The sequence below is a fragment of the Anomaloglossus baeobatrachus genome, chromosome 10 (genome assembly GCF_048569485.1).
Source record: "Anomaloglossus baeobatrachus isolate aAnoBae1 chromosome 10, aAnoBae1.hap1, whole genome shotgun sequence".
Lineage (NCBI taxonomy): Eukaryota > Metazoa > Chordata > Amphibia > Anura > Aromobatidae > Anomaloglossus > Anomaloglossus baeobatrachus.
In genome coordinates, this window is record NC_134362.1 from 54,718,429 (window position 1) to 54,743,470 (window position 25,042).

At 49.2% G+C, this 25,042-nt stretch overlaps 1 protein-coding gene across 1 annotated transcript in view; it reads right to left on the reverse strand.

Moving 5' to 3' along the window:
- CAPN1 (calpain 1) overlaps nt 1-7,916 on the reverse strand; it is a 102,759-nt gene extending 94,843 nt beyond the window's left edge. Inside the window, exons 1-2 of the mRNA XM_075326722.1 lie at nt 7,777-7,916; nt 4,141-4,437 (exon numbers count right to left, since the gene is read on the reverse strand). Coding sequence (XP_075182837.1) covers nt 4,141-4,407 — 267 coding nt within the window. The 5' untranslated portion in view covers nt 4,408-4,437; nt 7,777-7,916. The remainder of the gene's footprint in view (nt 1-4,140; nt 4,438-7,776) is intronic.
- Between the last annotated feature and the right edge of the window lie 17,126 nt (nt 7,917-25,042).

Below are 25,042 nucleotides of genomic sequence, written 5' to 3' on the forward strand. Positions count from 1 at the left end.
TACCTGGGCGGGTAACTCTAGACTCTGCTCTCTTCTTCAAGCCACATATCCAAGCCCTCTTCCCCCTCCAACTCAAAAATATTTCCCGGACTTGGACATTCCTTTCGCAAGGAGCTGCAAAAACCCTAGTACATGCCCTTATTATCTCCCGTCTGGATTATTGTAACCTCCTACTCTGTGGCCTCCCTTCAAATACTCTCGCATCCCTACAATCTATTTTAAACTATGCTGCCCGAACAATCCAACTGTTTCCCCCCAGTACTCCCTGTCCTCTCCTCTCCGCCAATCCCTTCACTTGCTTCCAATTGCCCAATGACAGGGAAGATGGTGGCCAAACGTATTGCTGGTCCCTGGGGTCCCTCATCACCCTAGATAGGTTCCGCACCTATGCGACGAGTTGGATACCTGACCCTAGGTATCCCTAGTGCTAGGGCCTAAATAGGGAATGGATGGGATGAGGACACACAGGGGGAAAAGCATGAACTACTTATCCAAAAATGACTCAGGTAGAGGTTCAGCAAAGTTTTAGCAATGATACCACAGAGGAGTACAAACCAACTGCTTGCAACCAAGACTTGAATGAACTGAAAATATCACCAGCACCAGTCCAAGGAAGGAAGGGGTATTTAAGCACCAAGATAATGCTGATGGTCCAAAAGGGAGAGATGAATCCAGCAGCAAAGCTACCTATACCAATGAATACTGACAGCAGGAACAATGGAAAGTCAGGGAGCATGCTGCACAGTCAAACGCTGTGACCTTCTATGGCCAGAAACCACATGACTGTCAGCCACCTGTGATACAACTGTGAAACTAGGGTCATGGTTTAGGACTAAGATTAAAGGGAAACTGTCAGGTAATTTATGTGCTCTAACCTAGTAACATTGTGATGTGTGGCCTAGTAACCCCTCCTCCTACCCATCCCTGTGTTGAAATATTGTGTAATGTGCATGTATGAAAATATGTTTTATTACTTATGTGTACCTTATGTAAATGAGCAGGGGCTCTAGCCCCATGGGCGTCGCATCGTCCTGTGGGTGTTTGCATGTTTTCCGTGGTATCACGCCCCTGTGGGCGCGATACCATGGATGTACATAAGCGACGTCCCATCGCTCCTTGAGATCCAGTGCATGCGCACTTACCATTCCCGCTGCTTCTCGTCTTCAGACGCGCACTGCGCATGACCGAAACCGCAGTGGGTCTTCTGACCATGCGCAGTGCGCATCTGAAGACAAGAAGCAGCAGGAATGGTAAGTGCGCATGCGCAGGATCTCAAGGAACGACGGGACGTGCTCATGTAAATCCATGGTATCACGCGCACAGGGGTGTGATACCACGGAAAACATGGAAACACCCCCAGGGTGAGGCGACGCCCAGGGGACTAGAGCCCCTGCTCATTTACATAGGATACACATAAGTAATAAAACATTTTTATACATGCACATTACACACTAGTACAACACGGGGGTTAGGAAGGGGTTTCTAGGCCACACATCACACTGCCACTAGGTTAGAACGCATAAGGGACCTGACAGGTTCCCTTTAAGCTTAGAACTAGAATTAGGGAAAGTGCTAGCTTTAAGATTAGGATTAACTCTATGGTAATAAAATTAACACCACAAAAATAAAAAAAAATAAAAATAAAAGTATATAAAAACTTTAAGATTTTGCCTTGGCCCTGGCGCTGACAACGCACGCTACACCACTGCATAAAAAAGGGGAAAGAAAAGGTTCTCCGGGATTGTTATTTTTAGGGAATACAAGTATTTACTAAAACACGTGTCAGGAGGATGACGGATCCTGTACTAGTCTCCAGCATGTCTGTGTCACCGTGTCTACAAGAGCTGTACCGCAGCCGGCAAGTATTATGGTACAATGGGCGTGGTGTGTGGCTCATATCTAGGCTTCTTTATTTCTTGTCTCTCTGCCAGAGAAAACATTTTTTGATCACTAGGAACTTTAAACACAAGCCTTCATTGATGGCTTCTGTCGCAGAAAAATGAAAAAAAAAAAACCACAGAAAAAAAAAAGAAATTATATATATATATATATATATATATATATATATATATATATATATATATATATATATATATATATATATATATATATAAATATAAAAAGGAGGCTTCATTATAACAATTCTACATAGATTGTGTCTTTATGAAAGGAGTTGTCCACTACTAGGACAATGACTTCTGATTCCACCTGTTTCCCCCAGGTAAAATGGTAAAGCCTATTCTCATCTCCCGTCACAGCGCCCTCCCAGAAATGGTGGGTTGTGAAATCACACAAGCCTCGCATCCAATCAGCGTCGACTTCCTTCTTCCCGCCTTTGGACCAAACGAGTTCATGAACAGGAAGTGAGTGCTGTGGCTTCCACTCACTTCCTGTTGATTGCTTGTTTGGTCCAAAGGTGAGGAGAAGGAAGTCGACGCTGATTGGACGCGAGGTTAACGTGACGCCACAACACCACTGGAATGGTGCTGGTACGGGAGGAGAGTATAGGCTTTACTAATTTACCTGTGGGAAACAGGTGGAATTAGAAGATGTCCTAATAGTGGACAACCCCCATTAATAAATCATATATCCACCTAAAATCCTTGAAATATAAACTTATTTTTACGTTCATTGAGTAGTGTTCAGACCTTAGCTCTTGGAACTCGAAAACATAACTTCGCGGAATTTTGTTTAAAAGGGCAGTTATAGAATTAAAGGGAAGCTGTCACCGGATGTTTATAATACTCACTTAACGGGCAGTGCGGAGCAGACGGTCGGATGGGCATCTCCGTTCTCCAGGTACACACCTCCCTCTTTCAGCCATCTTTGTCCTCCTTCTTCTGAATCTAGTGTGGATGATGCGTGCTACGTCATCTACACTAGCCAGCATTGAGGTCCTGCGCAGGCACACTTCAATATTTTGATCTGCGCAGGACCTCAATGCTGGCTAGTGTGGATGACGTAGAATGCGTCATGTACCCAGGCTTTAGAAGAAGGAGGACAAAGATGGTTGAAAGAGGCGGCACGGACCGGGGAACAGAGACGCCCATCTGACCAGTCTGCACCGCACCAGTAAACATCCGGTGACAGGTTCCATTTAAAACAACTTTCTAGTCTTCTCAGAATATGTACGGTATTTGGGCAAGTACCTCATCTGTATGGGGAGATCACCTGCTATATATTTTTCTAACTACAGTACTAGCACTTTCAATGTGGAGTGTTCACATAGAGCTAAACTCAAACACAATATACCCAACCAGTACTAGCACTTTGGCTGCTTTTAGCTCCATTCCCTTTGGGTAGAGATGCGACCTGGGACTATTGCTTAGCTACAGTGCACAAAGGGAGTCTGGGACACACCCTCTGTCTCACCATTGGTTCAGGCTTCTGCTCTCTCCCGCCTCCCTGCAGCTCTGCCTCTTCTGATTGGCTGCTATGTATAAACACAGGCACGGTACAAATTCAGTACACTGAGAACAGATTTTAAAAGTAACTGGTTTTGTGTCACCGTCCGCAAAGAGAACGGGTGTATGGGGTCTGCCTACCACTATCATGCACTAGTCTGGTGCATAAATCAGACCCGATTAGCACACACAGCAATTTCTTACCATATGGAAAAACCAGCCCATGTGCGCTAGCAGATAGGCCAACATACCGTAGGTATATGAGGCCAACATACCGTAGGTATATGAGGCCAACATACCGTAGGTATATGAGGCCAACATACCGTAGGTATATGAGGCCAACATACCGTAGGTATATGAGGCCAACATACCGTAGGTATATGAGGCTAACATACCGTAGGTATATGAGGCTAACATACCGTAGGTATATGTGGGGTTTGTTGTAGACCTAGGCAGCACATGGATCGGAAAAACCCCTCTGTCTGAATGTACTCTTTTAAATCACCCGAGCATTTGCAGCAGATTTTTCTGCATTACAACAAAATGTCGGGAGAACAAAAAACAACTTTGCACAATACGCACATTTTTGTTGTGTTTTCTCTTTTTATACACTTTGATAAAAATGTCCAAAATGCTTTTGAAAAAAGGAAAACAAAAAAAAAAAAATGTTTTGAGAATTTTAGGAGATCAATCTATCTAACGTGGCCAAATTAGTGAAGGTCATTTTTAGTCTTACCGTTGGTCTGACCCATTTAACTCCGTAGGTCTTGGATGAGTTTGGCCCAAGCTCCTTAAACCCCAGTGAGTGCGCGGTAGGAGGAAAGGTGTCATCCTTAAAGAGAGTTCCATTCTGTAAACATTCCTGTTGAATTCGATCAAAATCCTGCCCTAAAAACTTGACGGCGTTTTCGTGCTTTCCTATGCCCAGCTCAATGTCCCGTTGCTTCTGCAGCTGGGCAGAGATCCCTGTTGCGTACACTGGGACAATCTCTTCCTCAGACATCTTGGTTTTCCAGCAGATCGGAGTTCACTTCTGACAAAAAAATAAATAAAAAAATAAAACACAATTTTATATTTTATCTGATAATCTAAATATTATGCACACAGGTTAAAAGGGTTTTCTGGTTTTGCACAACCTTCTCCCCAGGCGCAATTGATTTAAAAAAGGGGGGGTCTTACTCACCCTCCCCTGGTCTAGAATTCAACTTCCCTGCTACTCCCAGTGTCTGTTATTGCCTGCAGTGCTGACATCTTCTTGACAGCACTGCAGCCAATCAGTGAGCTCTGCTGTGATCTGCTGGTGCCATCCACTAAAGCAGAGTAGCTGAGCTCACCAATTGTCACTTCAACAACACTGCAGCCAATCGGTGAGCTCAGCTACTCTGCTTTAGTGGATGGCACCAGCAGATCACAGCAGAGCTCACTGATTGTTACCTCGACAGCGCTGCAGTCAAATCAGTGAGCTGCTTGTAACATCCACTCTGGCAGAGCAGATGAGATCACTGACTGTCACCTTGACAGCGCTGCAGCCAATCAGTGATCTCATCTGCTCTGCCAGAGTGGATGTTACAAGCAGCTCACAGCTGCAGAGCTCACTGATTGTTACCTCGACAGCGCTGCAGTCAATCAGTGAGCTCAGCTGCTCTGTCCGAGTGGATGGCACAAGTGTCTAACAGCAGAGTTAACTAATTTTCACCTCGACAGCGCTGCAGCCAGTTTGCTCTGCTGTGGGCTGCTTGTTCCATCCATTCGGGCAGAGCAGTTAAGTTCACTGATTGTCGCTTTGTCAGCGCTGCAGCCAATCAGTGAGCTGGCGTGGCTCTGAACAACTTGTATCATCCACTCGAGCAGAGCAGCTGAGCTCACCGACTCATCTCAACAGTGCTGCAACCAATCAGCTATGCTGTGAGCTGCTTGTATCATCCACTTGGGCTCACTGATTGTCCCCTTGACAGCGCTACAGCCAATCAGTGAGCTCTGTGGCCGTGAACTGCTCATGCCATCCACTCAGGAAGAGCAGCTGAGCTCACTGTCACCTGGACAGCACTGCAGCCAATCAGTCAGCTCTTCTGTGAGCTGCTTTTACAATCCACTCGGGCAGAGCGGCTGAGCCCACTGATTGTCCCCTTGACAGCGCTGCAGCCAATCAATGTGCTGCTCCTTCCATCCGCTCTGGAAGAACAGCTGAGCTCACTGATTGACACTGCACACACTAAGATACCTGGAGCAGCGGCTGAGACTCATCACTGGACCCAGGGAGGATGAGTAAAGTGCAACTTTTTGTTTTAAAAAAAAACAAACCGAGAAAAGGAGGTTTTTCAAATATATAGCGGAAAAAAAAACCAAAAAAAAAAAAAAACCAGGTTTTCTAGATCTATTTTGAGTGGAAAAATCCTCAGCGTTTTACCATTCACACAAAGCGTATGTGATTTCCTGAAAACTCATGCCCAGTGGGTGTTAGAAGACACAGCAACACTCAGCGTTTTTTTGGGTGCTTTTTTCCCCACCCCATACACTTCTATGGGATGCCTGAAAAGTGCAAGTAAATGTCGTTATTCTGCACTAACAAAAAAAAATTAAATTTTCTGTGCATGAGAAAAGCACAAAAAAGGTAGAAGCAGTAAAAAACAAAAAGACAAACAAAAACAAACAAACAGTGCAGCTGGTTGCAGACAGCAGAAAATGTGGAGAGGGGGGGGGGACAAAAAAAACCAAAACACACTGTTTTTGCTAAGTGGAAACAGCCTAGAATTTCATTGTAAAGCTCAGCAGCCCGGCACTGATCAGCCATCAGAACAGGTTTTCTACCTTAGGGGGTGAGAGCTGGTTACGAAACGCCCTCATATAAAATTCCACTTCTGCTCTGCGCCAGTGTCTTTGCATGTGTTTTACTCTACATAAACTAGGCCATGGGAAGTTTTCACATTTTCTGGGTGAGGCGCCGGCTGGCAAGGTCTGGATGTGAACATAGCATCCTCCTTTCTCAGGCACAGAGGGACGATTTTACTTTGTGACTGCAAATCTTATAAATATTACATGTATATTCTGAGTGCAGGGTTATCTCACCGCATTGAGCACAGTTTACACAGGCACGGTGCAGAAACTCCGTATGTGATATTCTTTTGCATTCCAATATTGGAAGCTCTGGCACCTATCGTACCTTTTTGCTGTCCTCTATGGGGAAAGGGGGACACTACTACTGCTACTACTACTACAAGAACTGGCACCTATAGTACTTTTTTTGCTGTCCTCTATGAGGAAAGGGGGACACTACTACTACTGTATGTGCTATTCTTTTCCATTCCAATATTGGAAGCTCTGGCACCTATTGTACTTTTTAGCTGTCCTCTATGGATAAAAGGGGGACACCACTACTACTACTGGAAGCTCTGGCACCTATAGTACTTTTTTGCTGTTCTCTATGGGGAAAGGGGGACACTACTACTACTACTGGAAGCTCTGGCACCTATAGTACTTTTTTTGCTGTTCTCTATGGGGAAAGGAGGACACTACTACTACTACTACTACTACTACTACTACTACTACTACTACTACTACTACTACTACTACTACTACTGGAAGCTCTGGCACCTATAGTACTTTTTTGCTGTCCTATGGGGAAAGAGAGACACTACTACGGTACTACTACTGTATGTGCTATTATTTCCATTCAAATATTGGAAGCTCTGGCACCTATAGTACTTTCTTGCTGTCCTCTATGGGGAAGGGGGACACTACTACTACAGTATGTACTTGTCTTTTCCATTCTAATATTGGAAGCTCTGGCACCTATCATACTTTTTTGCTGCCCTCTATGGGGAAAGGTGGTCACTACTACTACTACTACTACAGTATGTGCTATTTTCCATTCCAATATTGGAAGCTCTAGCACCTATAGTACTTTTTTGCTGTCCTCTATTGGTAAAGGGGATACTACTAATAATATTTATTCACTTATTACAGTGCCATTAATTCCATATCACTTTACATACACAGCTGTTATACTACAGTGCAATAGTTAGGAGGCCTTTACATAGGACTGCAGGTTACACTGCAGAAGCACTGTGTTCCTGAAGGGTTAATCATCATAATATCCGCTCTGCAGGATGTCTAAGTGATGGCCACATCCACCCTCGTCCGTACACCCTTGTCGTATATACTGCCTGTATCCCGTATCTGCCCTCCTGTGTGATATCCTCAGTTGCAGGAATGCTTATTATCTCTCTTATGGGCACACACATCCAGTCTTGTACAGACACATCCTCCTCCTCCTCCTCCTCCTCTCTGCTGTCTACTCCCTCCCAAATCTAAAAATATCACAACAAAGGCAGGGTGAGTGCGGAGCCACTTTTGGGGGACTTTCTGCACCTACCTGAGCGGAGGTCCCTGGCGGCCGGTGGAGGGGCTCTGGTGTGAGGTACGCTGCAGCTTCGCAGGCTCACCCTTCCTGGGAAATCTTTTGGCTGTGCTGCTGCTGCTGCAGTCTCCTCCCTGCTGTGTCAGTGTCAGACACTCCCTGGGGCTGTCTCTCACAAGACCCTCCCTGGGCCTGGCTCCACAGCAGCTGTCTGTGCTTCTGTCCTGTCTGTCCTGCTGTCAGCTGTTTGATGCTTCTATCTCCTGCATCTGGCTGCTTTGATTTCACCCTCTAATGTCTGTGCTGCAGACAATCTGCTCTTCTAATCTCCCTGAGCCGACCCATAATATCCCATTAAATCTGTCACCACTCCAGTAGTGATGAGTGGGCACTACCATGCTTGGGTGCTCTGTACTGGTAACTAGTGATGAGCGGGCACTACCATGCTTGGGTGCTCTGTACTGGTAACTAGTGATGAGCGGGCACTACCATGCTCGGGTGCTCAGTACTCGTAACTAGTGATGAGCAGGCACTACCATGCTCGGGTGCTCAGTACTGGTAACTAGTGATGAGCGGGCACTACCATGCTCGGGTGCTCAGTACTGGTAACTAGTGATGAGCGGACACTACCATGCTCGGGTGCTCGGTACTCGTAACTAGTGATGAGCGGGCACTACCATGCTCATGTGCTCTGTACTCGTAACTAGTGATGAGCGGACACTACCATGCTCGGGTGCTCGGTACTCGTAACTAGTGATGAGCGGGCACTACCATGCTCGGGTGCTCGGTACTCGTAACTAGTGATGAGCGGACACTACCATGCTCGGGTGCTCGGTACTCGTAACTAGTGATGAGCGGGCACTACCATGCTCGGGTCTCGTAACTAGTGATGAGCGGGCACTACCATGCTCGGGTGCTCAGTACTCGTAACTAGCGATGAGCGGACACTACCATGCTCGGGTGCTCGGTACTCGTAACTAGTGATGAGCGGGCACTACCATGCTCATGTGCTCTGTACTCGTAACTAGTGATGAGCGGACACTACCATGCTCGGGTGCTCGGTACTCGTAACTAGTGATGAGCGGGCACTACCATGCTCGGGTGCTCGGTACTCGTAACTAGTGATGAGCGGACACTACCATGCTCGGGTGCTCGGTACTCGTAACTAGTGATGAGCGGGCACTACCATGCTCGGGTCTCGTAACTAGTGATGAGCGGGCACTACCATGCTCAGGTGCTCAGTACTGGTAACTAGTGATGAGCGGGCACTACCATGCTCATGTGCTCTGTACTCGTAACTAGTGATGAGCGGACACTACCATGCTCGGGTGCTCGGTACTCGTAACTAGTGATGAGCGGGCACTACCATGCTCAGGTGTTCAGTACTGGTAACTAGTGATGAGCGGGCACTATCATGCTCGGGTGCTCTGTACTCGTAACTAGTGATGAGCAGGCACTACCATGCTCGGGTGTTCTGTACTCGTAACTAGTGATGAGCGGGCACTACCATGCTCGGGTGCTCAGTACTCGTAACTAGTGATGAGCGGGCACTACCATGCTCGGTACTCGTAACTAGTGATGAGCGGACACTACCATGCTCGGGTGCTCGGTACTCGTAACTAGTGATGAGCGGGCACTACCATGCTCGGGTGCTCAGTACTCGTAACTAGTGATGAACGGGCACTACCATGCTCTGTACTCATAATGATGAGTGGGCACTACCATCAGGGCTGTATTTTGCCTTCGTGCTGCCCTAGGCACTTTTTAAGTGGTCGCGCCCCTTAGTGACAACGTAACACTATGAGTTTTCGCACACGACATCTGTTTAAGGCAGATCTACTCTGTAAAACACTTGAAAAAGTATCAATGAGAAACGAAGGGCACTAACCCCCCCCCCCCCCCCCATGGGGATCACCACAGGCACATCAAAACATAGCATGAATATAAAATATTCCCACCGTCCCCACTTATATACTGTGACTGTCACACTGCCCCTAATAAACTACACACTGCCCTCCCTTATAAATTATACCCACCACACCTTCCTCAATTATGAAATATGCACACTGTCCTCACATCATGCTGCCCCCTCCTCACAATGTCCCATGCATGCTGCCCCCTCCTCACAATGTCCCATGCATGCTGCCCCCTCCTCACAATGTCCCATGCATGCTGCTCCCTCCTCACAATGTCCCATGCATGCTGCTCCCTCCTCACAGTGTCCCATGCATGCTGCCCCCTCCTCACAATGTCCCATGCATGCTGCCCCCTCCTCACAATGTCCCATGCATGCTGCTCCCTCCTCACAATGTCCCATGCATGCTGCTCCCTCCTCACAATGTCCCATGCATGCTTCCCCCTCCTCACAATGTCCCATGCATGCTGCCTCCTCCTCACAATGTCCCATGCATGCTGCCCCCTCCTCACAATGTCCCATGCATGCTGCCCCCTCCTCACAATGTCCCATGCATGCAGCCCGCTCCTCACAATGTCCCATGCATGCTGCCTCCTCCTCACAATGTCCCATGTATGCTGCCCCCTCCTCACAATATCCCATGCATGCTGCTCCCTCCTCACAATGTCCCATGCATGCTTCCCCCTCCTCACAATGTCCCATGCATGCAGCCCGCTCCTCACAATGTCCCATGCATGCTGCCTCCTCCTCACAATGTCCCATGCATGCTGCCCCTCCTCACAGTGTCCCATGCATGCTGCTCCCTCCTCACAATGTCCCATGCATGCTGCTCCCTCCTCACAGTGTCCCATGCATGCTGCCACCTCCTCACAATGTCCCATGCATGCTGCCCCCTCCTCACAGTGTCCCATGCATGCTGCCCCCTCCTCACAATGTCCCATGCATGCTGCGCCCTCCTCACAATGTCTCATGCATGCTGCCCCCTCCTCACAGTGTCCCATGCATGCTGCCCCCTCCTCACAGTGTCCCATGCATGCTTCCCCTTCCTCACAGTGTCCCATGCATGCAGCCCGCTCCTCACAATGTCCCATGCATGCTGCCTCCTCCTCACAATGTCCCATGCATGCTGCCCCCTCCTCACAGTGTCCCATGCATGCTGCTCCCTCTTCACAATGTCCCATGCATGCTGTCCCCCCTCACAATGTCCCATGCATGCTGCCCCTCCTCACAATGCCCCATGCATGCTGCTCCCTCCTCACAGTTTCCCATGCATGCTGCCCCCTCCTCACAATGTCCCATGCATGCTGTTCCCTCCTCACAATGTCCCATGCATGCTGCCCCCTCCTCACAATGTCCCATGCATGCTGCCCCTCTCCATGAGCTCCTAATGCTGCCTTCCTCTTTTCCATAATGACACCTCCATGCTGCCCCATTCATCATACCAAGACCACCACACTAACGCTTATGCTGAGACACCCCCCCCACACACACACACACACTACCCCACTCTTGATATTGACTCCCCTACATTGCTCCACTCCATACTGAGCCCACACATGCTGCCCCTTCTCCATAATGAGCTCCCAATGCTGCCCCCCTCTCATTCTGAGTCCTTACACCCCCCCCCATCGATTTTGTCATTGCACTATCCCTCAACCCTTGTCCTCTGTCTCTAGGATTGGCCCCTCTCTCCCATTCCCCCCAGCAGCTCTCCCCCGCTTTCACCAGCAGCCTCTCCCCCAGCATCAGCCTCTCTCCACCCAGCGTCCCCCAGCATCAGCCTCCCTCCTCCCAGCCTCCCCCAGCATCAGCCTCTCCCAGCATCAGCCTCTCTCCTCCTAGCCTCCCCCAGCATCAGCCTCTCTCCTCCCAAACTCTCCCAGCATCAGCCTCCCCCAGCATCAGCCTCTCTCCTCCCAGCCTCCCCCAGCATCAGCCTCCCTCAGCATCAGCCTCTCTCCTCCCAGCCTCCCCCAGCATCAGCCTCCCTCAGCATCAGCTTCCCTCCTCCCAGCCTCGACCAGCATCAGCCTCCCTCCTCCCAGCCTCCCCCAGCATCAGCCTCCCCCAGCATCAGCCTCTCTCCTCCCAGCCTCCCCCAGCATCAGCCTCCCTCAGCATCAGCCTCCCTCCTCCCAGCCTCCCCCAGCATCAGCCTCCCTCCTCCCAGCCTCCCCCAGCATCAGCCTCCCTCAGCCTCTCTCCTCCCAGCCTCCCCCAGCATCAGCCTCCCTCAGCATCAGCCTCTCTCCTCCCAGCCTCCCCCAGCATCAGCCTCCCTCAGCATCAGCCTCCCTCCTCCCAGCCTCCCCCAGCATCAGCCTCTCTCCTCCTAGCCTCCCCCAGCATCAGCCTCCCTCAGCATCAGCCTCTCTCCTCCCAGCCTCCCCCAGCATCAGCCTCCCTCAGCATCAGCCTCCCTCCTCCCAGCCTCCCCCAGCATCAGCCTCCCTCAGCATCAGCCTCCCTCCTCCCAGCCTCCCCCAGCATCAGCCTCTTTCCTCCCAGCCTCCCCCAGCATCAGCCTCCCTCAGCATAAGCCTCCCTCCTCCCAGCCTGCCCCAGCATCAGCCTCCCCCCTCCCAGCCTCCCCCAGCATCATCCTCCCCCCTCCTAGCCTCCCCCAGCATCAGCCTCCCCCCTCCCAGCCTCCCCCAGCATCAACCTCCCCCCTCCCAGCCTCCCCCAGTATCAGCCTCCCTCCTCACAGCCTCCCCCAGCACCAGCCTCCCTCCTCCCAGCCTCCCCCAGCATCAGCCTCCCCCAGCATCAGCCTCTCTCCTCCCAGCCTCCCCCAGCATCAGCCTCCCTCCTCCCAGCCTCCCCCAGCGTCAGCCTCCCCCCTCCCAGCCTTCCGCAACATCAGCCTCCCCCAGCATCAGACTCTCTCCTCCCAGCCTCCCCCAGTATCAGCTTCTCTCCTCCCACCCCATACGCAGATCTCCAGTCTGCATTAGAGACACCCCATGCTCCTTATGAATCTTCAGCTCTGCGAGCACTTACCTGCTCCAGGGCCCGCCGTCATCTTCCTGGCTCACGTGAGTATCCTCTTCTGACACCGGCTTCCATCGCGGCGTCCTCTGCGGCATCCTGCTGTGAGCTCTGCATGTGAAATCCACACAGCATTGGACGCAGCACAGAGGAAGGAGCTGATTGGCGCGCCTGTGACCCCGGAAGTGCAGGCGCCGGCAGTTCCGGGGTCAATCAGCTGTCTGTGCCCGGCCGCCGCAGTTTGTCTGCATTCACGTCTTAATTGACGCGGATACAAATAAATAAAGGTGCGCCTCTCCCCCCTCCCCCCTCTGAAAATACAGCGGATTTAATGAATGTGTAAAAAAAATATTTTTTTTTTACTGCTAGTAGGTGCCGCCCCCCTGCATCCTGCCGCCCCAGGCACGGGACCACGGGTGCCTAATGGTAAATACGGCCCTAACTACCATGCTTAGGTGCTTGGTATTCGTAATGATGAGCGAGCACTACCATGCTCAGGTGCTTGATACTCTTAATGATGAGTGGGCACTAAGATGCACATGTGCTTGGTACTTGTAATGATGAGCAGGCACTCCCATGCTCGGACCTTGTAATAAGTGGGCACTACCATGCTCAGGTGCTCGATACTTGTAATAATAAGTGGGCACTACCATGCTCAGGTGCTCTGTACTCGTAATGATGAGAGGCCACTACGATGCTCGGGTGCTTGGTACTCGTAATGATGAGTGGGCACTACCATGCTTGGTACTTGTAATAAGTGGGAACTACCGTGCTCGGTTGCTCGATACTTGTAATGATGAGCGAGCACTACCATGCTCGGTGCTCGTAGTGATGAGAGCGCACTACCATGCTTGAGTGCTCGGTATTTGTAAGTATTCGTAATTATGAGCAGGGCTGCCACTAGGAATTTCAGGGCCCCTGACTGGCATAATTTTGGGGCCCCCTTGAGACTCCACCCTAGCTCCGCCTCCATCCCTGCTCCACTTCCACCCCTCACACCTTCCACAGTCCCACCACCAATCTTGGAAAAACTCCACCTCTGCACCACATCCTCACCAATCGCACATTAAGGCTATGACCCCACATGCCAAAAATTCCTCCAAATGGCTCCTGTCCCTGCTGTGTGAGCCTCCTGCCTGCAGCGTGGTAATGTCACTACGCTGAGCTGCCACAGCGCAGGAGACGCAGCCAGGAGAATGAGAAAGGAGTCCGCGCCGGATAGTGTCGCGCTGACTCTTTCCTCATTGCGGGGAGGGGGGTGGGGGTCAGCCGCAGTCGCGATGCAGGGGACGGCGGGCCTGTGTACGTGTCCCGGGCCCCACGGAACTAAGTGGCGCACACAACCTCTGCTGCGACCGCGGTAGTTACGCCCCTGGTTTGTAAGCCAATAAATGGAGCGTGAAGGGGCCCCCCTTCTGTTGGGGCCCCCCTGGTGGCGGCCCTGCGATGAGTGACCACTACCATGCTTGGGTGCTTGGTGCTTGTAGAGATGAGTGACCACTACCATGCTTGGGTGCTTGGTGCTTGTAATGATGAGTGACCACTACCATGCTTGGGTTCTTGGTGCTTGTAGTGATGAGTGACCACTACCATGCTTGGTGCTTGGTGCTTGTAGTGATGAGTGACCACTACCATGCTTGGGTGCTTGGTGCTTGTAGTGATGAGTGACCACTACCATGCTCGGGTGCTCGGTGCTTGTAGTGATGAGTGACCACTGCCATGCTTGGTGCTTGGTGCTTGTAGTGATGAGTGACCACTACCATGCTTGGTGCTTGTAGTGATGAGTGACCACTACCATGCTTGGGTGCTTGGTGCTTGTAGAGATGAGTGACCACTACCATGCTTGGGTTCTTGGTGCTTGTAGTGATGAGTGACCACTACCATGCTTGGTGCTTGGTGCTTGTAGTGATGAGTGACCACTACCATGCTTGGTGCTTGTAGTGATGAGTGACCACTACCATGCTCGGGTGCTCGGTGCTTGTAGTGATGAGTGACCACTGCCATGCTTGGTGCTTGGTGCTTGTAGTGATGAGTGACCACTACCATGCTTGGTGCTTGTAGTGATGAGTGACCACTACCATGCTTGGGTGCTTGGTGCCTGTAGAGATGAGTGACCACTACCATGCTTGGGTTCTTGGTGCTTGTAGTGATGAGTGACCACTACCATGCTTGGTCCTTGGTGCTTGTAGTGATGAGTGACCACTACCATGCTTGGGTGCTTGGTGTTTGTAGAGATGAGTGACCACTACCATGCTTGGGTGCTTGTAGAGATGAGTGACCACTACCATGCTTGGGTGCTCGGTGCTTGTAGTTATGAGTGACCACTACCATGCTCAGGTGCTCGGTGCTTGTAGTGATGAGTGACCACTACCATGCTTGGGTGCTTGGTGCTTGTAGTGATGAGTGACCACTACCATGCTCGGGTGCTCGGTGCTTGTAGTGATGAGTGACCACTGCCATGCTCGGGTGCTCGGTGCTTGTAGTGATGAGTGACCACTACCATACTTGGTGCTTGGTGCTTGTAGTGATGAGTGACCACTACCATGCTTGGTGCTTGTAGTGATGAGTGACCACTACCATGCTTGGTGCTTGTAGTGATGAGTGACCACTACCATGCTTGGTGCTTGTAGTGATGAGTGACCACTACCATGCTTGGTGCTTGTAGTGATGAGTGACCACTACCATGCTTGGTGCTTGTAGTGATGAGTGACCACTACCATGTTCGGGTGCTTGGTGCTTGTAGTGATGAGTGACCACTACCATGCTTGGTGCTTGTAGTGATGAGTGACCACTACCATGTTCGGGTGCTTGGTGCTTGTAGAGATGAGTGACCACTACCATGCTTGGGTGCTCGGTGCTTGTAGTGATGAGTGACCACTACCATGCTCAGGTGCTCGGTGCTTGTAGTGATGAGTGACCACTACCGTGCTTGGTGCTTGTAGTGATGAGTGACCACTGCCATGCTCGGGTGCTCGGTGCTTCTAGTGATGAGTGACCACTACCGTGCTTGGTGCTTGTAGTGATGAGTGACCACTGCCATACTCGGGTGCTCGGTGCTTGTAGTGATGAGTGACCACTACCATGCTTGGGTGCTCGGTGCTTGTAGTGATGAGTGACCACTGCCATACTCGGGTGCTTGGTGCTTGTAGTGATGAGTGACCACTACCATGTTCGGGTGCTTGGTGCTTGTAGAGATGAGTGACCACTACCATGCTTGGGTGCTCGGTGCTTGTAGTGATGAGTGACCACTACCATGCTCAGGTGCTCGGTGCTTGTAGTGATGAGTGACCACTACCGTGCTTGGTGCTTGTAGTGATGAGTGACCACTGCCATGCTCGGGTGCTCGGTGCTTGTAGTGATGAGTGACCACTACCGTGCTTGGTGCTTGTAGTGATGAGTGACCACTGCCATACTCGGGTGCTCGGTGCTTGTAGTGATGAGTGACTACTGCCATACTCGGGTGCTCGGTGCTTGTAGTGATGAGTGAGCACTACCATGCTCGAGTGCTCGGTACTCATAACGAGCAGTCGGACGCCCCGATGAGTGAGAATTGAGCTTCCAAGTATACTGGAAGTCAATGGGAAACTCTGGAAGATCTTCCGAAAAGTTCTTGAGTTGACCTCATTGACTTCCATGATACTCGGTATTTGAGTCGCGGCTGGTCCAAGTGTCCAACTGCTCGCTTGGAGACCTGAGCACCTGAGCATGGTAGTGCTCGCTTATGTCACCAGATTTACCACATTCCAGAGCAGTTATCTCCTGCTGCTTGTTGTCTGCTGGGCGACACCTATGACTGCAATGTCTAAGCCCTTATCATTTGGGCCCGAGGAGATTCTTCAAAGTTTCTAACAAATGTGATGGGGACAGGTGTGTTTTGTGGCCACTTAATAATACATAAGTGTTGCATATTCTCTTCCTTTTCGCACTTATTTGTAGTAGAAAAATTAATATGAGATTATGAAAATACATAAATATTATTTTCAACCTCCATTTCTTCATATATAAGCTTTTTTAATGCATTTAATGTATTTATCTGTACAACTCCTATGAAAACAGCAAAAAAGTTAGCCAAGAAGATACAAAAAATATACATGTCCTTTGTTGATAAATACATGAATAAGGAACAAATGAGTCACACAGGAAAAGGTGCAAGACGGTATATACCACATATGTCACACTCAATGCTATTCTGTATGGAGGGCTATGTGGGGCCATTATTCTGTATGGAGGGCTATGTGGGGCCATTATTCTGTATGGAGGGCTATGTGGGGCCATTATTCTGTATGGAGGGCTATGTGGGGCCATTATTCTGTATGGAGGGCTATGTGGGGCCATTATTCTGTATGGAGGGCTATGTGGGGCCATTATTCTGTATGGAGGGCTATGTGGGGCCCATTATTCTGTATGGAGGGCTATGTGGGGCCCGTTATTCCGTATGGAGGACTATGTGGGGCCTGTTATTCCGTATGGAGGGCTATGTGTGGCCCATTATTCTGTATGAAGGGCTTTATGGGGCCCATTATTCTGTATGAAGGGCTATGTGTGGCCCATTATTCTGTATGGAGGGCTATGTGGGGCCATTATTCTGTATGGAGGGCTATGTGGGGCCCATTATTCTGTATGGAGAAGTATGTGGGGTCCATTATTCTGTATGGAGGGCTATGTGGGGCCCATTATTCTGTATGGAGGACTATGTGGGGCCATTATTCTGTATGGAGGGCTATGTGGGGCCATTATTCTGTATGGAGGGCTATGTGGGGCCATTATTCTGTATGGAGGGCTATGTGGGGCCATTATTCTGTATGGAGGGCTATGTGGGGCCATTATTCTGTATGGAGGGCTATGTGGGGCCATTATTCTGTATGGAGGGCTATGTGGGGCCCATTATTCTGTATGGAGGGCTATGTGGGGCCCGTTATTCCGTATGGAGGACTATGTGGGGCCTGTTATTCCGTATGGAGGGCTATGTGTGGCCCATTATTCTGTATGAAGGGCTTTATGGGGCCCATTATTCTGTATGAAGGGCTATGTGTGGCCCATTATTCTGTATGGAGGGCTATGTGGGGCCATTATTCTGTATGGAGGGCTATGTGGGGCCCATTATTCTGTATGGAGAAGTATGTGGGGTCCATTATTCTGTATGGAGGGCTATGTGGGGCCCATTATTCTGTATGGAGGACTATGTGGGGCCCATTATTCTGTATGGAGGACTATGTGGGGCCCATTATTCTGTATGGAGGACTATGTGGGGCCCATTATTCTGTATGGAGGACTATGTGGGGCCCATTATTCTGTATGGAGGGCTATGTGTGGCCCATTATTCTGTATGGAGGGCTATGTGTGGCCCATTATTCTGTATGGAGGACTATGTGGGGCCCATTATTCTGTATGGAGGACTATGTGGGGCCATTATTCTGTATGGAGGGCTATGTGGGGCCAATATTCTGTATGGAGGGCTATGTGGGGACCATTATTCTGTATGGAGGGCTATGTGGGGACCATTATTCTGTATGGAGGGCTATGTGGGGCCCATTATTCTGTATGGAGGAGTATGTGGGGTCCATTATTCTGTATGGAGGACTATGTGGGGCCCATTATTCTGTATGGAGGACTATGTGGGGCCCATTATTCTGTATGGAGGACTATGTGGGGCCCATTATTCTGTATGGAGGGCTATGTGTGGCCCATTATTCTGTATGGAGGACTATGTGGGGCCCATTATTCTGCATGGAGGGCTATGTGGGGCCATTATTCTGTATGGAGGGCTATGTGTGGCCCATTATTCTGTATGGAGGGCTATGTGGGGCCCATTATTCTGTATGGAGGGCTATGTGTGGCCCATTATTCTGTATGGAGGAGTATGTGGGGTCCATTATTCTGTATGGAGGACTATGTGGGGCCCATTATTCTGTATGGAGGACTATGTGGGGCCCATTATTCTGTATGGAGGACTATGTGGGGCCCATTATTCTGTATGGAGGGCTATGTGTGGCCCATTATTCTGTATGGAGGACTATGTGGGGCCCATTATTCTGCATGGAGGGCTATGTGGGGCCATTATTCTGTATGGAGGGCTATGTGTGGCCCATTATTCTGTATGGAGGGCTATGTGGGGCCCATTATTCTGTATGGAGGGCTATGTGTGGCCCATTATTCTGTATGGAGGACTATGTGGGGCCCATTATTCTGCATGGAGGGCTATGTGGGGCCATTATTCTGTATGGAGGGCTATGTGTGGCCCATTATTCTGTATGGAGGGCTATGTGGGGCCCATTATTCTGTATGGAGGGCTATGTGGGGCCCATTATTCTGTATGGAGGAGTATGTGGGGTCCATTATTCTGTATGGAGGACTATGTGGGGCCCATTATTCTGTATGGAGGACTATGTGGGGCCCATTATTCTGTATGGAGGACTATGTGGGGCCCATTATTCTGTATGGAGGACTATGTGGGGCCCATTATTCTGTATGGAGGGCTATGTGTGGCCCATTATTCTGTATGGAGGACTATGTGGGGCCCATTATTCTGCATGGAGGGCTATGTGGGGCCATTATTCTGTATGGAGGGCTATGTGTGGCCCATTATTCTGTATGGAGGGCTATGTGGGGCCCATTATTCTGTATGGAGGGCTATGTGTGGCCCATTATTCTGTATGGAGGACTATGTGGGGCCCATTATTCTGTATGGAGGGCTATGTGGAGCCCATTATTCTGTATGGAGGGCTATGTGGAGCCCATTATTCTGTATGGAGGGCTATGTGGGGCCATTATTCTGTATGGAGGGCTATGTGGGGCCATTATTCTGTATGGAGGACTATGTGAGGCCCATTATTCTGTATGGAGGGCTATGTGGGGCCATTATTCTGTATGGAGGGCTATGTGGGGCCATTATTCTGTATGGAGGGCTATGTGGGGCCATTATTCTGTATGGAGGGCTATGTGGGGCCATTATTCTGTATGGAGGGCTATGTGGGGCCATTATTCTGTATGGAGGGCTATGTGGGGCCATTATTCTGTATGGAGGGCTATGTGGGGCCCATTATTCTGTATGGAGGGCTATGTGGGGCCCGTTATTCCGTATGGAGGACTATGTGGGGCCTGTTATTCCGTATGGAGGGCTATGTGTGGCCCATTATTCTGTATGAAGGGCTTTATGGGGCCCATTATTCTGTATGAAGGGCTATGTGTGGCCCATTATTCTGTATGGAGGGCTATGTGGGGCCATTATTCTGTATGGAGGGCTATGTGGGGCCCATTATTCTGTATGGAGAAGTATGTGGGGTCCATTATTCTGTATGGAGGGCTATGTGGGGCCCATTATTCTGTATGGAGGACTATGTGGGGCCATTATTCTGTATGGAGGGCTATGTGGGGCCATTATTCTGTATGGAGGGCTATGTGGGGCCATTATTCTGTATGGAGGGCTATGTGGGGCCATTATTCTGTATGGAGGGCTATGTGGGGCCATTATTCTGTATGGAGGGCTATGTGGGGCCATTATTCTGTATGGAGGGCTATGTGGGGCCCATTATTCTGTATGGAGGGCTATGTGGGGCCCGTTATTCCGTATGGAGGACTATGTGGGGCCTGTTATTCCGTATGGAGGGCTATGTGTGGCCCATTATTCTGTATGAAGGGCTTTATGGGGCCCATTATTCTGTATGAAGGGCTATGTGTGGCCCATTATTCTGTATGGAGGGCTATGTGGGGCCATTATTCTGTATGGAGGGCTATGTGGGGCCCATTATTCTGTATGGAGAAGTATGTGGGGTCCATTATTCTGTATGGAGGGCTATGTGGGGCCCATTATTCTGTATGGAGGACTATGTGGGGCCCATTATTCTGTATGGAGGACTATGTGGGGCCCATTATTCTGTATGGAGGACTATGTGGGGCCCATTATTCTGTATGGAGGACTATGTGGGGCCCATTATTCTGTATGGAGGGCTATGTGTGGCCCATTATTCTGTATGGAGGGCTATGTGTGGCCCATTATTCTGTATGGAGGACTATGTGGGGCCCATTATTCTGTATGGAGGACTATGTGGGGCCATTATTCTGTATGGAGGGCTATGTGGGGCCAATATTCTGTATGGAGGGCTATGTGGGGACCATTATTCTGTATGGAGGGCTATGTGGGGACCATTATTCTGTATGGAGGGCTATGTGGGGCCCATTATTCTGCATGGAGGAGTATGTGGGGTCCATTATTCTGTATGGAGGACTATGTGGGGCCCATTATTCTGTATGGAGGACTATGTGGGGCCCATTATTCTGTATGGAGGACTATGTGGGGCCCATTATTCTGTATGGAGGGCTATGTGTGGCCCATTATTCTGTATGGAGGACTATGTGGGGCCCATTATTCTGCATGGAGGGCTATGTGGGGCCATTATTCTGTATGGAGGGCTATGTGTGGCCCATTATTCTGTATGGAGGGCTATGTGGGGCCCATTATTCTGTATGGAGGGCTATGTGTGGCCCATTATTCTGTATGGAGGAGTATGTGGGGTCCATTATTCTGTATGGAGGACTATGTGGGGCCCATTATTCTGTATGGAGGACTATGTGGGGCCCATTATTCTGTATGGAGGACTATGTGGGGCCCATTATTCTGTATGGAGGGCTATGTGTGGCCCATTATTCTGTATGGAGGACTATGTGGGGCCCATTATTCTGCATGGAGGGCTATGTGGGGCCATTATTCTGTATGGAGGGCTATGTGTGGCCCATTATTCTGTATGGAGGGCTATGTGGGGCCCATTATTCTGTATGGAGGGCTATGTGTGGCCCATTATTCTGTATGGAGGACTATGTGGGGCCCATTATTCTGCATGGAGGGCTATGTGGGGCCATTATTCTGTATGGAGGGCTATGTGTGGCCCATTATTCTGTATGGAGGGCTATGTGGGGCCCATTATTCTGTATGGAGGGCTATGTGGGGCCCATTATTCTGTATGGAGGAGTATGTGGGGTCCATTATTCTGTATGGAGGACTATGTGGGGCCCATTATTCTGTATGGAGGACTATGTGGGGCCCATTATTCTGTATGGAGGACTATGTGGGGCCCATTATTCTGTATGGAGGACTATGTGGGGCCCATTATTCTGTATGGAGGGCTATGTGTGGCCCATTATTCTGTATGGAGGACTATGTGGGGCCCATTATTCTGCATGGAGGGCTATGTGGGGCCATTATTCTGTATGGAGGGCTATGTGTGGCCCATTATTCTGTATGGAGGGCTATGTGGGGCCCATTATTCTGTATGGAGGGCTATGTGTGGCCCATTATTCTGTATGGAGGACTATGTGGGGCCCATTATTCTGTATGGAGGGCTATGTGGAGCCCATTATTCTGTATGGAGGGCTATGTGGAGCCCATTATTCTGTATGGAGGGCTATGTGGGGCCATTATTCTGTATGGAGGGCTATGTGGGGCCATTATTCTGTATGGAGGACTATGTGAGGCCCATTATTCTGTATGGAGGGCTATGTGGGGCCCATTATTCTGTATGGAGGGCTATGTGGGGCCCATTATTCTGTATGGAGGGCTATGTGGGGCCCATTATTCTGTATGGAGGGCTATGTGGAGCCCATTATTCTGTATGGAGGGCTATGTGGGGCCATTATTCTGTATGGAGGGCTATGTGGGGCCATTATTCTGTATGGAGGACTATGTGAGGCCCATTATTCTGTATGGAGGGCTATGTGTGGCCCATTATTCTGTATGAAGGACTATGTGGGGCCCATTATTCTGTATGGAGGGCTATGTGGAGCCCATTATTCTGTATGGAGGGCTATGTGGGGCCATTATTCTGTATGGAGGGCTATGTGGGGCCATTATTCTGTATGGAGGACTATGTGAGGCCCATTATTCTGTATGGAGGGCTATGTGGGGCCTATTATTCTGTATGGAGGACTATGTGGGGCCATTATTCTGTATGGAAGACTATGTGGGGCCCATTATTCTGTATGGAAGACTATGTGGGGCCATTATTCTGTATGGAGGGCTATGTGGGGCCATTATTCTGTATGGAGCACTATGTGGGGCCCATTATTGTGTATGGAAGACTATGTGGGGCCCATTATTCTGTATGGAGGGCTATGTGGGGCCCATTATTCTGTATAGAGGGCTATGTGGGGCCCATTATTCTGTATGGAGGGGTATGTGGGGCCCATTATTCTGTATGGAGGGCTATGTGGGGCCCATTATTCTGTATGGAGGGCTATGTGGGGCTCATTATTCTGTATAGAGGGCTATGTGGTGCCCATTATTCTGTATGGAGGCCTATGTGGGGCCCATTATTCTGTATGGAGGGCTACGTGCGGCAAATTATTCTGTATGGAGGGCTATGTGGGGCCCATTATTCTGTATAGAGGACTATATGTGGCCCATTATTCTGTATGGAGGACTATGTGGGGCCCATTATTCTGTAAGGAGGATTATGTGGGGCCCCTTATTCTATAAGGAGGGCTATGTGGGGCCCATTATTCTGTAAGGAGGGATATGTAAGGTCCATTCTTCTGTATAGAGGACTATATGTGGGGCCCATTATTCTGTATGGAGGACTATGTGGGGCCCATTATTCTGTAAGGAGGATTATGTGGGGCCCCTTATTTTATAAGGAGGGCTATGTGGGGACCCTTATTCTATAAGGAGGGTTATGTAAGGTCCATTCTTCTGTATGGAGGACTATATGTGGCCCATTATTCTGTATGGAGGGCTATGTGGGGCCCCTTATCCTGTATAGAGGACTATATGTGGCCCATTATTCTGTATGGAGGGCTATGTGGGGCCCATTATCCTGTATAGAGGACTATATGTGGCCCATTATTGTATAAGGAGGGCTATGTGGGGCCCATTATTCTGTAAGGAGGATTATGTGGGGCTCCTTATTCTATAAGGAGGGCTATGTAAGGTCCATTCTTCTGTATTGAGGACTATATGTGGCCCATTATTCTGTATGGAGGGCTATGTGGGGCCCATTATCCTGTATAGAGGGCTATGTGGGGCCCATTATTCTGTATTGAGTACTATGTGGGGGCCATTATTCTGTATGGAGGATTATGTGGGGCCCCTTATTCTATAAGGAGGGCTATGTAAGGTCCATTCTTCTGTATTGAGGACTATATGTGGCCCATTATTCTGTATTGAGGACTATGTGGGGCCCATTATTGTGTATGGAGGACTATGTGGGGCCCATTATTCTGTATGGAGGACTATGTGGGGCCCATTATTGTGTATGGAGGACTATGTGGCAGGGCTGTGGAGTCGGAGTCGTGGAGTCGGAGTCGGAGTCGGACCTCATTTTGGTGGAGTCGGAGTCGGAGTTGGAGTCGGTATAAAATGCACCGACTCCGACTCCTAAAATATATAATAAATTAGGGACAGGAGTGCAATGCAGAATGTGCTGAATATTTTACTAAATAATAACATTTAGTATAATGCTTATATTTAAGTGAAAAATTTATTGTAGTACAATGTGAACATCAGACATTTAATTGTCTTTATGATACAATAATCAAGATATTTGGATAGAACATAAAATATTTATTGGATACAACTTTAGAACACAAAAAACTAATAAATTGTAAATATGTAATATATATAATATATATATATATATATATATATATACAGTGTATATACACACACAAGATATATATGTAATCTACTGTATATTACATAGTGTATTACTTATTTACAATTTATTACAGTTTTTTTGTGTTCTAAAGTTGTATCCAATAAATATATTTTATGTTCTATCCAAATATCTTGATTATTGTATCATAACAATTATTAAATGTCTGATGTTCACATACACATATTCATGTACTACAATAAATTTTTCACCTAACTATAAGCAATATATGTAGGAGTCGGAGTCGGAGCCGGAGTCGGAGTCGGTGCAAGAGAATTTGAGGAGTCGGAGTCGGAGTCGAAGGTTTGGCTTACCGACTCCACAGCCCTGCTATGTGGGGCCCATTATTCTGTATGGAGTACTATGTGGGGGCCATTATCCTGTATAGAGGACTATATGTGGCCCATTATTCTGTGTTGAGGATTATGTGGGGCCCATTATTCTATAAGGAGGGTTATGTGGGGCCCATTTTTCTGTAAGGAGGATTATGTGGGGCCCCTTATTCTATAAGGAGGGCTATGTAAGGTCCATTCTTCTGTATAGAGGACTATATGAGGCCCATTATTCTGTATGGAGGGCTATGTGGGGCCCAATATTCTGTATGGAGAGCTATGTGGGGCCCAATATTCTGTATGGAGGGCTATGTGGGGCCCATTATTCTATATGGAGGACGAAGTGGGGCACATTATTCTATGTGGAGAGCTATGTGGTACCCATTATTCTGTATGGAAGA